Source organism: Lycorma delicatula, chromosome 1 (assembly GCF_047948215.1).
Source record: "Lycorma delicatula isolate Av1 chromosome 1, ASM4794821v1, whole genome shotgun sequence".
NCBI lineage: Eukaryota > Metazoa > Arthropoda > Insecta > Hemiptera > Fulgoridae > Lycorma > Lycorma delicatula.
In genome coordinates this window covers 359,161,847-359,179,877 of record NC_134455.1, presented here as the reverse complement: position 1 = coordinate 359,179,877, position 18,031 = coordinate 359,161,847, and the positions used below count along the sequence as shown (strand labels likewise).

The window sequence follows — 18,031 nt, the reverse complement described above, 5'->3', positions numbered from 1 at the left end:
TTCCTGTAATCTTTGTTATTTCAGTAGTGAAGAATTGTTCACCGTCATGTTTTAGCCTATTAAAATCTCTTTGAGAGGATCAAACAAACAAAAGGGGTTTAATATTAAGATCAAGAAGGTAAGATGAATATGGCCACAGTACCACTTTATCAGAATTTTTTTTGTGCCTTTATAACGGTATGGGGGCTGACATTATCATATAGAAGAATTAGGTCTTTTGAGAAAATCAGAAAACGTCCTCCTTGTTGTGGGTTACCGTTTATTTTCCAGGTATCCAGAACAGAATTCAGTGTTGATTGTAATTGTTCTTCCAAATAATCGTAATAAATTGTGTCTTTATAGAGAGTGTCCCACGAAGAAACGGAGGAACTATAAGGAAGTGTTCTACTGGTAAAAATAATGTCCGGAAACGCTTTGTTTTGGGGTTACGACTAGTGAAAGATTCCGCCCGGATTTCAGCTTTTATAATAAATAGAATAATAATAGAATAGAATAGAATAATTAGAATATTCTATTTTTGGGACTTAAATTAGGAAGTAAAGTTGGTAGTTTGTTATGTAAATTGAGGAGGAAAGTAGGATAAAATAGGTCTCAGAACTGTAACTCCAGTAGTTTTTAAGATATCCAAAATAAAACACAAAATTTGGTGTCGAAAAACAAATTTTTTACTTCCTTGTACGAAGTAAACAAGGGCTTTTTTGGACTCTTTTTTTCCTGTCGATTGCAATAAAAAGGGGAGGTACACAAGTAGATGTTACAACAATCCTAAATCCAAAATTCAATATCATATGGCTAATCTTTGAGTTATGCGAAATATATACGCACATACGTACGTACAGACGTCACATAGAAACTAGTCAAAATGGATTAATGGATGGTTAAAATTGATATTTCTGTTGAAATCTGAAAACCGAAATTTTTCGCAATTACAATACTTCTTTTACTCGTACAAGGAAGTAAAAAATATCAGAAGTTATTAGTGAAATAAAATTTTAAGTACTTTGCAAATTAAATCAAACATTTTTACAGAGGTTAATTATTAATAAATCAATATATTTAAATTAAAAAAAAAATAATTAAAAGATAATATATGTATATGAAGTCGGACTCGAACCGATGTGTGTATGGTTAAGGACCCGACACGTTCTCACTTGGACCACATAACTACCTGACTGGCGTGAAACAAAATTAATATATAAAATAATAACATAATGCTAATACAGACACCACAGAAATGTGGGACACAACGTGGTGTCCACCACAATTTAATTGTTTAACGGTACACTTTATTAAAGAAATGGAGGATCGTATCTCACTTTCAAATGAAGTATGTTTAAATGAAATGCACCAAAAAATTTGTAACTTAATAAGCGTACAAGGAGTCATGCAATGTCCACATCAGATTTTTTAGGTTTGTAGTTCAATAACCTTAAATGACCAATAAATGAGGAAGAGTTAGTGCTAATAAAACCTGTAGAGAATTTAATTTTCAGAAAATTAATGTAAACACAGCCAGTAAGAACTAAATAAAAATCGGTTTTTTTATTGAAGCAAAAAATAAAAAAATAAACAAAAAATCGTATTATTCTTTCTGTTCCTAATAAACATTATTCTTAATAAAGCAAAAAAAAAAAAAAATACATGAAAGCCACCGGAAATATCTTACGTCAGACAGAGTGCTATGTACATTGGGAAGGAGGGAATTTCAAACAATTACTCTATCTGAGATTTGTTATTCTGTTACCATTTATCATTTTATGTATTTTATTTATTTGTTTTGCTACGTAAGAATAATGTTTATTAGGTACAAAAAGAACCCACCGGGTTGGTCTAGTGGTGAACGCGTCTTCCCAAAATCAGCTGATTTGGAAGTCGAGAGTTCCAGCGTTCAAGTCCTAATAAAGCCAGTTATTTTTACCCGGATTTGAATACTAGATCGTGGATACCGGTGTTCTTTGGTGGTTGCGTTTCAATTAACCATACATCTCAGGAATGGTCGAACTGAGAATGTACAAAGACTACACTTCATTTACAACTCATACATATCACCCTCATTCATCCTCTGAAGTATTATCTGAACGGTAGTTACCGGAGGCTAAACAGGAAAAGGAAAGAAAGGTACTAAAAGAATAATACAATTTTCTGTTTATTTTTCATTTGTTTTACTTCAATAAAAAACCGATTTTTTTAGTTTTTATTTACTTTTTATTGGCTGTTTTTATATTTTCTCTGTTCAGTTAGTGAAAAATAAGCAACCCCCCTCAGTTCCGAATAAGATGAGGTTGAAATGTATGTAAATGTCTTTTACAGATCGTAGTCTCAAGATGTAGTCTTACACAGACTCAGGTCGACAATTACTGAGACGTGTCGTTAATTGAACCCCAACCACTAAAATACACCGGTACCCACTTTCTAGTATTCAAATTCGTATAAAAGAAACTAATGTTTACTAAGGTTTAAATCTTAGAACCTTCGTCTCCAAAAATCAGCCGTTTAACGACGATAAGTTAACCACTAGACCAAAGCGGTGAGTCAAGAAAAAGATTAAAGCGACTTTGCAAAACGTCAGACGAAAAATTCAATCCGTAATCCGATACGATGAAATACGGTGACACTTACTCCACTATGCCTTTATTCTACTCTGTCCGATTTAAACTGTTTAAGCCAGCTATTAAAAATTCTCGCTGTTTATACACTTTTTACAAAACTGTTTAATATCTGCGAGTGAATTTCGTTTTACACCTTCAGAAAATATAAGGACTTAGCTCTACTTCCAGGTACATGTTTTAAGTTCGGCCGGTATTTTTAAATAAATAAAAGAGGTTATGATTAAAAAGAAATCATTTTCGAACAGCTGTTATTTTCTGATTTGAACATCGAACAGTTGCAGTTTATTCTATTTAATAATTTTTCTACTATTGCTATATGTCTCTTTAATTATTGAACAATCCTTGTACCTTATATGGTAAATATTAAAATATGTAATATATCATAATTAGAAAGTAATAGACGGTGCAATCAATAAAAAAAGAAAAAAAAATTGGCTTATTTTTCACTTCAAAATCATATTATGATAATCACTGATAAGTTTTGAATCACTGCTACCAAATGCGTTACTTAATCTTAAATTGAATACAAGAAGAACGAGGTATTAAAATAGGATTTCATATTTTTTAAAAAACCCTTTCGAATCGCCAGAAGGTGGCCGGGAGGTAGATTTCACCGGTGCTAAGTAGAGGATAAAAAATATTTCCACCTTAAAGTTAAGAAAAACTTCAAATTTACTCAATACGACAATGGTTGCATGTGAAAAAAATTTCATATGTTTAGCATACAATAAGCCCATCATCTTATACTTCCAGCAATATTTTGTCATCCCTTGCCGTAAGGGTTGGTCATATCAAAAATTGTTTTAGATAATGTTTAGAAGACTAACGACCACTTTAAACCGATTCGATACTGTGCCTATTAAGGGAGGTACGATTTTTTTGCCTTTGAAACCCAATTTTTTCCACCCACTGGGCCAATGGTTGGTGATATCAAAAAACTTTACTAATATAAGTTTTAGGCCCTGATCCAAAGAGTAGTAGGAACTTTAAACTAATTCGATATTTTACTTAATTAGATAGTTATAGCGATATGTCTTTTTTTTAAAAGTCCCCGCCATTTCTATCACCATGGTCCGATTTTGCCTATTAACGAACTCTATCGAGATTTTGGGTCGATATATTTTATGTACCAATTTAAAAGAGATTGGCAAAAATTACGGCAGTTGTCGTGTCCACAAGAAAGTGAAATATAAAGTTATATATCATATATATATATAAAGTTTATATACATAAACTTTTGAACTAACGGTGGTTTTGGTGTCTGAGGGATGTGAAACGCGAAGATACGTCGAAATTTTCCGGAAGTCGAATCATGGTACTCATTGCAATAGGTAGCTTTCTTATGAAATCTAACTAAAAATGGTTATTGGGTTATTTTAATAAAAACGTATGTTTAGGTGGTTAATTTGGTTATTAAAATACAAAAAAAGTATCGGGGTATTTTTTGAAAAAAAAAGTAGTATCCGCTTATCGAAAAAGGACCAGATACTCCTATTAAAATTCACATTAATTTATCTGTGAAACTATTTTTTAATTTTAAATCTTAATGATTATCTTGGAATAACCATGAAAAATAATAATTTCAAAATTATTAAAAATATTAGTAAAAAATACACATTGTTGGTTTAATAAAATGAATGAAACGTATTTAGATTAATGTATAATTTCAGCGTAAATTTTATTTTGATTCTGAAAGTTCTGAACTTCCTTTTTTATGTTATAATTGTTCATATTTCTCTTTCTTTTAGCTCCATATTTGTCATAAATTTGCAATTTTCAAGGAAATTTTTATATTATTAACAAGACAACATTAGTTATACTCAAACTATGCAACTTGGAGGAAACTAGTTTTCTATTTGCATCACTTTTTGTGCTTTTAATCAAATCATTCCTTGTTATAAACCTCATCAACTAATAATTCTTTCCTCTTATTATCTTATTACGAAGTAGTATGATTACTCTACAAAATCTGGCTGCATATTATTAATAATTATATTTCGTTTTAATGATTTGCAGTAATAATAGAAGTATTAATAGTTCTGATTTGATTAAATATATTAAGCTAAAGAAAAAATAAACCTATTAGAGTAAATGTACAACCACCAAATAGATAAACATTCGTTAAGGATATAAAACTTGCAACCAATTCCTAGTATCTCAACTGTCAATGGTATTCTCTTCTACGCGCAACTAATTTTTTATTATCTCGTTCAATTTCTCTTATAAATTTTATTGATTTCCGTTCCTTGATTGATTAAAATTCATTAACAGATCAGAAGTCGTAGGTAAATCCTTTTAAAATCAATGGAACCCTTTTTTTGTGATTTCATAGAAAAATATAACTTCAATTTAATTAATAAAGAAATTTGTTCAAAAACCAGCAATAAAAACATCAAAGAGTAACTATACAAAGGCTTTAGTTAATTAAACTCTTTTTTCATCTCTTAAATGTTATTCCCCCGCAAAAAAAAATTCACGGGACGGGAAAGGAGGAGTCTGCAGCATTGGTTTTTTTATGTTAGCATGTATCAGTATTGTTGTATATTTACACGACTGCCCAAAAAGGAGTGTAATGTATTTAGAACGTATGCGTGTATGAATGCAATTTTAGGCCTCAGATTAATAGTAGAAGGAAGATTAAAGAAAAACAAGCCAACATACTTAGCGTTTATAGACCTAGAAAAGGCATTCGATAACGTAGACTGGAATAAAATGTTCAGCATTTAAAAAAAATTAGGGTTCAAATACAGAGATAGAAGAACAATTGCTAACATGTACAGGAACCAAACAGCAACAGTAATAATTGAAGAACATAAGAAAGAAGCCGTAATAAGAAAGAGTCCGACAAGGATGTTCCCTATCTCCGTTTCTTTTTAATCTTTACATGGAATTAGCAGTTAATGATGTTAATGAACAATTTAGATTCGGAGTAACAGTACAAGGTGAAAAGATAAAGATGCTACGATTTGCTGATGATATAGAAATTCTAGCCGAGAGTAAAAAGGATTTAGAAGAAACAATGAACGGCATAGATGAAGTCCTACGCAAGAACTATCGCATGAAAATAAACAAGAACAAAACGAAAGTAATGTAATAAAATGTAGTAGAAATAACAAAGATGGACCACTGAATGTGAAAATAGGAGGAGAAAAGATTATGAAGGTAGAAGAATTTTGTTATTTGGGAAGTAGAATTACTAAAGATGGACGATGCAGGAGCGATATAAAATGCCAAATAGCACAAGCGAAACGAGCCTTCAGTAAGAAATATAATTTGTTTACATCAAAAATTAATTTAAACGTCAGGAAAAGATTTTTGAAAGTATATGTTTGGAGTGTCGCTTTATATGGAAGTGAAACTTGGACAATCGGAGTATCTGAGAAGAAAAGATTAGAAGCTTTTGAAATGTGGTGCTATAGGAGAATGTTAAAAATCAGATGGGTGGATAAAGTGACAAATGAAGAGGTATGGCGGCAAATAGATGAAGAAAGAAGCAGTTAACTTAGTTAAAAGAAGAGACAGACTTATAGGCCACAAACTAAGGCATCTGGAATAGTCGCTTCAATATTGGAAGGACAGGTAGAAGGAAAAAATTGTGTAGGGAGGTCACGTTTGGAATATGTAAAACTAATTGTTAGGGATGTAGGATGTAGAGGGTATACTGAAATGAAACGACTAGCACTAGGTAGGGAATCTTGGAGAGCTGCATCAAACTTGTCAAAAGACTGAAGACAAAAAAAAAGCGTGTATGTATGTAGGTTTTTCCACCGTTGCAGCTCAACAGTTTAGATGTATGACACCACGTTGGAATCCTTACGTTACCGGTAGTGTCATATGCTATATAAAAATATACGTATATTCACACCTAAACCAAAACTAAGAAAAACAACGTATATATATATATATATATATATATATATATATATATATATATATACATACTAGTATATAATTCATTAATGTTTGCGCTTCAACCAGCAGATCTCTACTAAATACATCTATATATATATATATATATATATATATAGTATGCATATGGAAAGAAACTAACTTTCTTTAATATTGAATTTGCCGCGCTGTGCGTTGAGTAGTGACCGGCTTACACGGTAGAGGGGGCTAAGGTTTTGAATGTATTCGTGTGTGATATAAAGTGAAAATAAATTAATTTACAAAGTTTGTTAAAAAGAAATCGACACAACAAAGAACAAACTTTAAATGTCGTTTCTTTGTTTACAGGTGAGAAATTGCGTAAATAGTGTACATAGAATTTAAGATTAATGAATACAAAACTTTGTTTACAAAGCAATGTGTTTATTTGTTTAAGTCGATTCTCGATAAAAAATTTAGAGATTAATTTTATATATACTGATTGAAAATCAAACCGGTTGAAGCACAAACTTTAATGAACTGAATTAATGAACTGTGAATTAGTGAACTGTTTACTTCTACTACTGTGTGAGCTGGGTTTGAACTGAATGATTCGAATTAATTGATTGGATAATATTACAAAAATAATAAAATTAAATTTACGTTAAAAAAAAATTCTTTTTAATAATAATGGGCTTTCCATTGGGACTGCGTGTGAAGCTAGAGTGGTGAAGTGATGCGAGCAACTCGTACCAGGCTAACCCACTGGGTTGGTCTAGGAGTAAACTCGTCATCGCAAATCAGCTGTTTTCGAAGTCGAAAGTTCTAAAGTTCAAATCCTAGTAAAGGCAAGTTACTTTCATACGGATTTGAATACTAGATCGTGGATATCGGTCGGTGTTCTTTGGTGGTTGGGTTTTAATTAAGCACACAACTCAGAAATGGTCGAACTGAGACTGTATAAGACTACACTTCATTTACACTCATACATACCATACTGATTCATCTTCTGAAGTAGTACCTTACGGTTGTTCCGGAGGCTAAACGAAAAAAAAAGACCTCGTACGAGGCTAGACCAATCATCAATTGTTAACAAACGGGCTGCTCCTGAGACGCAGTTTTAGAAGGTACAATGGAATGCTCTTAATAATATCTGTGCAAACTATCGTCCGATTTTCAAAATTCAAAGGTTATTTGCTAGTAATTTGCGAAATCACGATGGAACAAAATCACAACAATGATTAACTGTTATACTCAGATATGAACCTCATTTAACCCGGCATAGCATACAAATTTACTGTTACGTCTATTAGTAGAGATTAATGTGAAAGCACATTCTTAGATAAAACTATATTAATAGATTTATTACACAATTACCCAAAAAGGAGTGTAATATGTTTACGGTGTATGTATGTTTGTTGCACAGTAGCAGCTTAACGGCTACACCGATTTAGATGTATGACCCCGCGTTGGAATCCTTACGTTGCGGAGAGGTTATATAGGTTATATAAATGAGTATAAATAAATTTAAATATTTGAAAAAATTACGCTATACACAAATTTATCACTCGTGCGATCTTTAATTAATATCCTACATTAGTAATTATCTTATTAAAGAGCAATGTTTTTTTTGTAGTCCTGTTTTTTAATATTTATCTCCTCTGACAAAATCTAATTAGGGTGTTTTTAAGCTTTAGCTTTAACCAAGACCCTATTATTTATCTATCTGTTTAATTGTGAACAATTAGTTTGGTACTTTTCCTGTCTCGAAATACCTCAGAGTTGAATTATAATTTAACCTTGTTCGGCAATGTTGTCTATTGTCCTATAGCCTTTATTCAATCGTGAATATTCTACAGCTTTTGTCCCAAGTGTTTTAAGTAACAGTATACATAGCATTATGCTGCTATCTTGAGTCTAGTTTTGGATACTCATGTTAAAAGCCTTAAAGATAGTACTAACGGTGAAAGAAGTTGGGATTGGAAGCTGGGATTATGTTTTGCCAGGTAAGTCAGATTTTTTAAAGCGTAGGTTTTACGTATGTTATGAAATCTAATGTATAGGCGATCAGGAAAGATTTTAGAGTTCAGTTTGTTAATACTACAGAATATGTTGGGAAATTTGCAAATATTTTACACGTTTTAGTTTTATTCCAAGCTATAATTTCATAACTTTATACAGATTGAATTATTGTTCTATAGACAGTCAGCAAGTAAGAAACTTCATACCTGTAGCATCCTTATGTACCTTCTTAATTTATTGCTGTAAAAATTCGTGTGCTACTTATATTTTTTTTAAATATTTAATGAAAAAATTGTTTTCTATGGTTAAATGAGGAAAGTTTTCAGAGAAATCAGTGTTATTTTCCCGTCTAGATAGCGTCATAGTTCCAAAAAAAAAGTATTGTAATCGGCCCAGTATGGAGATACGCGGTTTTCACCGGATCTTGACGTTTTGACACCTAAGGAACCCAAAAAACCAAATGGAACTTTCCCGGATGTTGTTCTTCGTATTACGCGCGCGTGTGCGTGTGTGTGTTTGGTGTTGGCCTCTACATCATCATATAACTCCAGAACTAATGGACCAATTTGGATCAAATTTGGTCAGATTATTTCTATCTATGGGACATTGATGCCATTAAATTATCAACTTAAAAGGTCAAGAGGGTGAGGCTGTACAATAAGATCACTCCCAGTATCACGAGGTATCGCTTAATTAAGGTCATATCTTTCTTAGGTACATTTGTTGATAATTAAAAATTAACAATATTTGAAAAAAACCTTTTTTTCAAAATCGCATTCCTATACAAAAAATTCTGTTGAAGTCGTCAGCTACGTTGTGAGAACACAGGTGAGAGTCAGAATTAAATAATTAATTTAGTTAGTACCGACCGTCGCCGCTAGTATCACCACATCCGTGCGAATTAAATACGGTATACGCGTGCGCTTTAGTTAGAAAATTGAATTAAATAAATAAAAAAATATTATATTTGATTAAAATGATAGATATTTAATTAAGTTATGTGTGTATGCTGTGCATCAGAAACAACTGTGTTGTCAGTTTTTTTAACCAACTATAGCCTAATCACACAATTACAGCAAATAAAGAGATTAAATATTTGTAACGTATGAAAAATACCAAACCTGACTGGGATACAAACCCAGCATTTATGTGATAAGGACAGAGGCGCTACCTCTCCTCCAGGAAGATCAGTGAATAAGCGAATAATATCATTATTGATTATAAAGAAAAACTTTTTTTTTGTTACTTCTTTTATATCTAGGTAAAGTCATAGCAGAAGGAAACAGTATAGTGAATTACGTAAGAGAAAGCCATTTTATGTTGTAGATTACGTTACGCTTTTTGTCTTATACTAGTAAGAATAAAACTGAAATTTCGGTTACTTTTATTTGTAATCAATAGGACCAATATTGAATCAATAGAGGATTTAGCAAATTAATTACCACTTAAAATGATTGACTTAAAAAAAATAAAATCTACTGATATATTTTTTTAAATAAAGGTTTTTAATTCATAGTATTCGCTATAGAAATCTACGATTCTAAAAAGTGGTAAAAAGTGTTGCAATCTTAAATAAAAGGAAAGAAACTAAACTATTACTATTATTCTATATTATATTCATAATAATTATAGACGGCTGCATAAATTACTACCACGTACAATGTAATTTTCTTTACTTTTAATATTTCTTTTAAATTAACAGTGACCTTGCGAGACTTAATCTAATCATTTTTTTATTAAAAAAAAAAAAATTCGGATATTTTTCTTCACTCAATGATCATTTACAGCCATCCGTGACGAAATAAAGCACCGGTACGTTTAAACCCTTAAAACGGTTTTTTTTCAACTAGTATTAGGTAATTTTTATCAAGGTGACCTTGAAGTCACCTTGATTTTTATTATCCGTTTTTATGCATTACAAAACAAGAATTTTTTTATGATAATTTATGCATAACTCTTTTAAAATTACACGCTGCACAATCACAATAAATGTAATTTTAAAAATTTTACCAAAGAAATAAAATGAAAAATAAATAAATAATGTGGTAGAATTATTTATTTTGTAATGTTATATATAAAACTAAATAAAGCATAAAAGAAAAGGAAACAACTATTTTCTTGGATTTTTGAAAATTTAAGAAAACAATTTTGTTAAAAAGGCTTGATTAATCTGGTAAATTATTTACTTTATAGTTTTCCATAAATAAATTTCTAATACTTAACAAAGGCAACGTAGACGGTGCATTTACTACTAAAAAGGTGCATACTACTCTCTTAACACAAAGTAGTGGAAGGTTAATTTAACTCTATATTCTATTTATCCTAGTTTTTTTCTATTACGGTCTGTGACGTGAAAAAGACTATAATTACCTTTATTTCTATTTAACAGTTTCTTTCCTAGTAGTCAAATGATCACTAGAGAGAAAAAGAGAATTTTCCCAGACGATTATTGCACTTAAGTAAAAATGCATTATCAACGATAGGAGAAATGTAATATAATTTTAAAATGATCAATTTAATTTTAAAATTATTAACTTATAAAGATTTTAGAACTTAGGAATTGGACTAGATGTATCACTAGATCGCATGTGATCTATTGTCGGGATTAGACATTCGGATGCGGAACAAATCAAAGGTTTAAAAACTCGCACTTTTAAACAAATTTATTTGAGATTAATATTTGTTCATTTTAAAGCTTTCCATATGTTATTATTTTTAAAATCAGATCTTCAAACTTCAAATCCTAGTAAAGGGATTTACTTTTATATGGATTTGAATACTAGATTGTGGATACGGTTAATCTTTGGTGGTTGGATTTCAATTAACCATACATCTCAGGAACGGTCGACCTGAGATTATACAAGACTATACTTCAATTTACATTCATAAATATCATCCTCTGAAGTAATACCTTGCGGTGGTCAGAAGTTCTGGATTATGTTACGATCCTATAGACCAGACTGAAAGCTTTGCTCGTGCTGACCTTGGGAAAATACCCGCGTATTTCCTTAATTCTCCTGGCGTGATTCTCCTTCAGACCGTCCACTGAAGGCCTTTCGGCCCTAGCGCCTTCCGGCCTAGCAGGAATGCGCCTCTTGGACGCCCTAGTTGTTGGAGGATGCAATGCACTTCCTTCACATATGCTGATAGTAATTTAAATTATATGACTTAAAAAAGGAGGATGTGGATGACTGGTGAAATAAAAGTTAAAAAATTCCTCTTCACTCTTGCTCTCTTCATCATCTCTCTCCTAATCTGTACACAACTCAATTCCTTTCAGGTCACGGTGCATTTAGGAATAGTTTGTTAGGTTTGGTTTCGCTGATTCAGGCTTGTGACCGGACTATAGGATCGATGAAACCGCGGAACATGTCCTTTATGTTTGTTCCCGGTACGAGGCTAAACGTACCAAAGTAGTTAGGGAGCTCGAGAGAGTGAATTCCTTTATTGATCTGCTAGTCAACTGGAAAACTCAACTGTCGACTATGAACTGTCGTGGTTAGTTTCCTCCTTTTCTTCGTCCTGAGTAGAACGATTGAAGGGATATAAGTAAAGTAGCGCCCCAAGTGGTTAGGGACCGCCTGGACAGTTGACTGGCCAGAGGCAGGCGTGATTGCATCGTGCCACGGTTAGTGCTAAAAGTAATGGTTATTGTTGTTATAATGTTACTTGTCGGCGGAACGACTATACTGCCGAGGGTATGGGTAACCGTGCAGCCGTGAGGTGTAGCGTCGTTTTTACTAGGGCAGTTTTGAATGAGCAAGCATCGCTGTCGGTGGGATGGTGACTGCACTGGCGAGAGCATGGATTCCCATGCAACCGTGAAGTGTAGCGCCATCCCAACTATGGTAGTAAGTGAAAGTAAATGTTACGCGGGACTCAGCACTGGAGCTGTGTGAGAGTAGGAGGTCTGTCCGCCTCTCCATGATAAACCAGACCGGAGTCCATAAATGAAACCAAGTCGGGATATGAACTGAAAGTTGAGTTCACTAAGGGAACTAGGAATAGATTTCGTTGTTGCGAACAACACCTTTGGTGATATGTTATTTATTCAATTGCCTCGTATATTTGAAACATTTATCCACAAAATGGCTCTATAATGTGTAGAACTAGGCGCGGGGTTCGTGCTGCCACGAACTCGGTTAACTAGTTCAGAGGTCAAATATGTAGGACATTAAAGATGTTCGGATGAGGCCTGCAGCGAAGGCAAAAGCTGAGTTATTAATGACTGATGTAAATGTCTACAAGGCATTTACATCGGTGGCATCCCAACGAGGCCTGGCTTATTACTATGAGATGTAAAAAGTTAAAGGGCGAAAGAAGACTCCCGTTAAAGCCCATCAGGACTATTAACGGGGGGGGGGGGGATTCGTGAGGTGACCGAAATTATCACAAGGCTGGTGTCTTCCCCTGTGGGTATGGGACGTCTTCATCATATCGCCTTGACAGAATTCAGGCTGAGCCTAGTTCAACCCGTAGCACTGTGTACTTCTTTCTTCTTTAGCCTGCATTTCCGTAATACCAGTTGTAAATAATCTACAGACCGTAAACATCAAAATTTCCTTTACCCCTAAAAAGGACACGCAGTGGAAAGTACAGGCACTTCTTTCTTACGTAGGACGTTTGCTGGGCTTCTTCTTCCATATTTGTCGCAGTCCTCCATTGGTATTCTTTATTTTCTTGGATTTTGAAAAAGATGTTGGGTGACACAATTTGTATAGCAATATTCGCGTTTGCAATTGCCTAATTTCATTTATGGACAGAAATGTGTTTCTGTAAGTAACAAAAGAGAAAATATTGTTTCTTCAAGAAAAACGTGCATCTAGAAAGGGTTTGGGGGACCGCGAAGCCGAAAATGTCGTCCTTCTCGATTGTGTCACTGTAACCAATCTGCAGCGCCTGTAACAGACCCGAAACAAAAGAAAAGGAACATGCTCTAATACTAGTGGGGAGATACTAATATATCTCTCTGCAAAAACCAACAGATAGCTGAACGGGAAGCGTGGCCAGAAAAACCTTTTTCAGGGCCACGATTCACGTTGAGGTTAATGATTTTACCGGCTGAAAAATCATTTCACGAGGTAAACACAAAAAACTACCTTAAATTTCAAACTCTAATTTTGTGCCTCTATGTATTTAGAAAAGCAAAATTTCCTAAAAATTTACTTTGAAAAAGTTTAAACATTACATTTAATGATTTTTCAGAGCCTCGGAGACATCTGAGGTTACCCACATAAATAATTAACTCGGGGTTATCGGGGAATTCCTGTATACCTTCCGAAAAACTTACCTCAAATAACGCAGTCCTCAGGTGTTTTCTCTCTTATTTATTTGCGCCCTGTCTAAAAAACAAATTTTTCGGGGCCACGATGAGTTTCAAGGACAACCATCTAAAAACACGCCTCGGATGTAAAACGCCTTAACTATCACGTTTCCCAGTAATAATGTCTCGCCTGAACCTAATTAAAACGGCAGAATGTATTAAACGTACTTAATACAAATTGTTATTTTGTGAAATTTTTCGCAGTCACGACGAGCTATGAGGTTTAACCGTCGTAAAACGCTACTCGGTAGGGCATAATCGTACATAAAAAAAACAACTTAACGTAATGGCTGGGTTTATTAGTGTTTCCTCGCATATTCTATCAACCAGTCTATTAAGAAAATATTTTTCATGGCCACGAAAAATTTTAAAGTTAACAATTTTTTAACCTTCTAAAAATCATACTTCTGATGCAAATTCGGCAAAATAATCTCGTTTCCAGACGTTATATACGTGCATCTACCTATATAGAAGGGAAATAATTTATAAACATTTTTTTTAAAAAAACTTGTAAACGTTGTCATAAAGTCTTTCAGGGTTTAATGAAAGCCATGAAGTTCACGGGATGGATCACCAATAGTGAGGCAATCGACCTGGCTTTTCATTACTCGACTTCATATCTCATTCACGGTGGTTCGACTAGCACAGAGTGAGGCCTCTTCCTTCCATCCTGCGGGAGGTAGGATCCTCTAGGCAGATGTCTCTGAGATCCCAGTATTCGTACATGGCGGCGGCCTCCCTTCGTGTCTGCGCACTTGTGCTACACCCAGTTTCGACACGCAGCATCGTAGCAAAGTGTGACGTTTCTGACGAACCATGGCACTACAAAAATCGTCCATGACGTGATTTTTGGACGACCACCAATTTTTTATGGAGCGAGGAGCACAACAATGCCCCAATCCAGAAAAGGCGTAAGTCAGTATTAGCAGCACTTAAGGTTGAAATATGAGAATTTTAATCGCCAGTTAGGTAAGGGCGGTTATGTACTGGGTACAGGGAAGCCCTGGCGGCTTTTGCCCTCTTGATCACTTGCTTTTGATGTGATCGTGAATGTGATTTCTAAATCGTGTGCCGATGTTCTTTGTTGGTTGGATTTCAATTAACTACACATCTCAGGGAATGGTCGACCTGAGACTGTATAAGACTACACTTCATTTACATACATACATATCATCCTCATTTATCCTCTGAAGTAATATCTTACGGTGGTTCCGAAAGCTAAACAGAGAACAAAGGATCATATGCATTGCATGCTTCCCTAAGGTAAGCCATTTATCCAGCACCACTCTCAGATTCTTAACTGTTCCAAAGGAAATTTTCTTGTCGATATTTACAATTTTTGTTCGGAGCGTGCCGCTGTTTGTAACAACACGGCCACAGATTTTTCTCCGTTGACCCTGATTCTCCACCTATCAAGCTATGGCTGCACTAGACCCAGCCGCCGTTGGACTCTCTGTACTTCGGAATTCATATAGAAAGCTATCTCGTTAGCGTGTTGACCTCTCCAAACAAGGTATATATAGTTTCTGTATGCACTAAATAGAAATGGCGAAAACACGGTTAACTGGTTAATTCCAGCAACTATCACCCCGTTGAAGAATACGGATCCCCGACGCGTACTGCGAATATTATCCCTAGTAAGTAAGACTTAAGCAACTGAACATGACAGCCGGTTACCATTGTCTGAGCTAACTTGTATAACAGGCCAACATGCATAACTTAATCGAAGGCTTTGGCTACATCTAGAAAAATGGCCGCGGTCATCGGTTTCCTATTCAGACCTCTGACAAGACCATCCACCGGCCGTACCAGTTGAAAATGGTTGTTGAGTGGCTGTTTCGAAAGCTGAATTATTCAGGCTGGATCTCCGCTCACATATACTGCTGAAGTCGCTCGAGAAAAACCCTCTCGAACAGCTTCGACAACATCGGAAGTATCGAAATCAATTTGCAATTCTGAGAAAAAAGTACGTTTTACTCCTGTTTCGGTAACCATACCATCTTTGCCGTTTTTCAACAAGCTGGAAACTACTTAAAGAGTTTAATACCATTATTTATTTCATAAAACCAAAACCTGATAAAAAAATAAGTTTATAAAAAATTAGGTGTAAAATTTTATTCATATTACTGAATTATACGTCAATTTTTTGTACGTTTGGGAGTAATAAAATAAATTTGAATTTTGTCAATATAGAGTTAATTTCGATAAATCTAGAGTTAAAAATATTTTATAATAGTATGGAATAAACAGACCTTGATAGATAAATCAAGATGAGCAAACAAATTGTAATGAATTATTAACATATTTTCAATCTCTAGGTAAAAACATAACAAGCATGTTTAATATTTTTACGTCGATATGTGATTATAATTAAATTGTTTTATAAGGATCAAACATGTTAATTTCACGGTTAAGTACGAGGTCATATCAAGTCATAATCTGCGGTAAGGTGTTGGCGATTTATTTTTTTATTTACATTATATAATAGATAACACATAGATTGTTAGATTTACTCGCTATCCAATAATGCTAATATTATCAGATAGATGTCGTTTCAATAGTTACGTGAATTGGTTTACATACTTATTGCGGCTTCAGTTATAATCAAGGTTTGGGAGTTAAATAGTAATAACATGGATCGATGGTACGGCAGGGTTGCTCTTGTTACTGGAGCTAGTTCTGGTATCGGTGCTGCAATAACAAAAGCGCTAGCAATAAATGGAATAAATGTAATCGGAATTGCTAGAAGACTTGAAAAAGTACAGGTAAATAAGTTTTAATAAAAATGAAATTATGTAAATAACTGGCTTTAATTATGTTAATAATGGTTTAATAATTTAAAACAATATTTTTAATTAAAAAAAGATAGAAAAAATAGTTATATATTAGTAAATGATTATAATTAACAAGGGGTGTAAAACGCCCCTTGCGTAATTTATTGTATAATTATTCCTTCAAAGTGGAATAGTAGCATCTTTCCCTTTCATCTATAATCTTTTTTCCTTTTTATAAATTATTATAATTAGGCGGGTTAGTCTGCAGTTAAAAAATTAAACAAAATATAAGTAATTTAGAAAATAATATTGTAATTATCAAATATTTATAAATTCATATGCCTTACTTTTTTATAATAAAAAAAAAAAAAAAAAATATTGAATGTAAAAATAAATAAATATGAAAATAAGATAGATCTACACCAAAAATGCATGGAAAATAATAATAATAATGAATATTCATTGGCAGAACATGAGATTAATAAAATTACACGTGGTCATTATGTTTTAAATTTATGTAAAAAAAAAAATGATCTCTGTGGCGGAGTGGTAGTCTCTCGATTTTTCATCCCGGTCAGATGTGGCATTTTTCATGCTGGGAAAATGGCTTTTCCCGGACACGCCGGCAAAATCATGAAGTACCTTGCACAGCTTTTTTTTTGCAAATTTTGCCAGTAAAGTAGGTAAGTCTTTGCAATTCAATTATGTGTCTTATTTTATTCATTATAAGTGTTTAAATAAAAGTAACAAAAGAAAATTCCGAATTTTTTAATATTTTGGGATCCCCGCTATCAATGAATTAAAGGACTTTCTTGTACGAATTAAAGGATTTATAGTGATCGCGAAAAATTTCGGTTTTCAGATTTCAACGGAAATATCCATTTTGACAATTCCTGAATCAATTTTGATTAGTTTCGGCGTGACGTTTGTACGTACACACATATACAATATATATATATATATATATATATATATATATATATATATATATATGTATGTATGTACGTACGTACGTATGTGTCTCGCATAATTCAAAACGATTAGCCGTAGTAAGTGAAATTTTGGATTTAGGACTTTTGTAACATCTAGTTGTGCACCTTCCCTTTTGAATCGACTGAACCAAGAGTGTCCAAAAAAGCCCAAAATCCAAAAAAAACATTTGGAATTTAGACTTTTTCTTAACTGTAGTAAAAGCCGTCATTGAAAGACCTTCAACGTATCATAGTGGTACTTATTTTCATTGGTTCCAGAGTTATACCTAAATAAAACTTTAATTAATGAAATGTTTAGATCTTATAAGGAGAAGGTATATTGGTTTGAATAAGACTTCATCTCCTTTCTTTTTTTAACTTTTTTTTTTTTTTTTAATTTATTGATTTATTAATAAATGTTAACCTCAGATTATAAAAAAAGTTTTACAATAAATAATAATTCAA

The 18,031-nt window shown here is 33.2% G+C and overlaps 1 protein-coding gene across 1 annotated transcript in view; it reads left to right on the top strand.

Moving 5' to 3' along the window:
• The first annotated feature begins 16,403 nt into the window (after window positions 1–16,403).
• The window catches only part of LOC142318425 (dehydrogenase/reductase SDR family member 11-like), a 50,663-nt gene continuing 49,035 nt past the window's right edge, over window positions 16,404–18,031 (top strand). Inside the window, exon 1 of the mRNA XM_075355011.1 lies at window positions 16,404–16,586. Coding sequence (XP_075211126.1) covers window positions 16,455–16,586 — 132 coding nt within the window. The 5' untranslated portion in view covers window positions 16,404–16,454. The remainder of the gene's footprint in view (window positions 16,587–18,031) is intronic.